This window comes from Macadamia integrifolia, chromosome 5 (assembly GCF_013358625.1).
Source record: "Macadamia integrifolia cultivar HAES 741 chromosome 5, SCU_Mint_v3, whole genome shotgun sequence".
NCBI classification, from domain to species: domain Eukaryota; kingdom Viridiplantae; phylum Streptophyta; class Magnoliopsida; order Proteales; family Proteaceae; genus Macadamia; species Macadamia integrifolia.
This window is the reverse complement of record NC_056561.1, coordinates 15061519-15062698: the sequence shown is the minus strand read 5'-3', so window position 1 is coordinate 15062698 and position 1180 is coordinate 15061519. Positions and strand designations below refer to the sequence as shown.

Here is a 1180-nt window from a genome sequence, read left to right as displayed (position 1 = left end):
ATCACACGGTCACACCTAACGTGTTAACCATCCATCTATATATCATGACCAAGGAAACCAATTGCACAACCACAACCAACGCCTCTAGAATTCACTGGAAAGATAGAGAGAGAGAGAGAGAGAGAGAGAGAGCCATTTTGAATTTCTAATTAGTTTTTGGTGGAAGAAGAAGAGAGAGAAAGAGAAAGAGAGAGAGATCGGAAGAGAGAGGATTAAAGCTTAGTTAGCATCACAGATTGCGGAGAACAGAAACCAGAGAAACAAGTACTTTCTCTTTCTCATCAGATTAAGATGGAGATGGAGATGGAGATGGAGATGGAGAAGAGAAAAAGATCTCATAACGGCGAGGTCGACGGACGGAGGACGAGAGCGAAGGAAGGGAAAGGAGATCTGACGGCGGATCAGGCGGAAACAGAGACTACGGGGACGGCGACGGAGGAGGAGGTGGAGGAGTTTTTCGCTATCCTTCGTCGGGTACGTGAAGTAGTAAGATATTTCGGAAAGGGAAAGAATGGTGGAGGAGAAGAAGAAATGAAGAGAGGATCGGGGAAGGGATGGAATCCATCGTTTCAATGGGAGGATTTCGAGGATGTTCAAGGTAAACAATGCGATGGCGTTGTTAGTGATAAGAATAAGGATAGCAAAATTAAGGGAAGGGGTGGAGAGAAGAGAGATGTTGAAGCTGTGGAGGAAAACCTGGTTCTCGATCTTAACGCAGAGCCGGAATCGTTGTCAGATATGAACTGAAGGGAGGAAGGTAGGGGAAGAAGGGGGATGATTTGCATTAGGCGCATCTTAGAATAGATCACGAGGAGGAGCGTAAAAGAGTGCGCATGACTGCATCGAATAATCATCATCCATCATCCATCATGGGGGGGTTTTACTTTTCTATCAGTAAGAGGTAAAGCTAGATAGATGCTGGTTTCCTCCGTACCGTAAGCCGCGACACACTGAGAAGGGAGGGGGCGCAGAGGGCCGCTGGTTTTCTTACAGTGTTTTAGTTTTGCTTCTTAGGAGGGAACTCTAAATCAAGGGGCTACTTTTTTACTGTACAACGCAGATACTCCCTGTGTTTACTCTTTCTTCTTTTTTTTTTTTATTTTTTTTTTTTCAAGTGGTAAATCTACCCTCAAGAGTGCATGTGGACCATAGAGGGAGGGTTATTGCCTTGTTCTTTTTT

General features: G+C 44.8%; 1 protein-coding gene across 1 annotated transcript; it reads left to right on the top strand.

Moving 5' to 3' along the window:
- Positions 1-309: 309 nt before the first annotated feature.
- LOC122077910 (protein NIM1-INTERACTING 2) lies at positions 310-747 on the top strand. The gene has a single exon (XM_042643802.1). It carries the CDS (start codon positions 310-312, stop codon positions 745-747), a length of 438 nt encoding a protein of 145 aa, XP_042499736.1.
- Positions 748-1180: the final 433 nt, after the last annotated feature.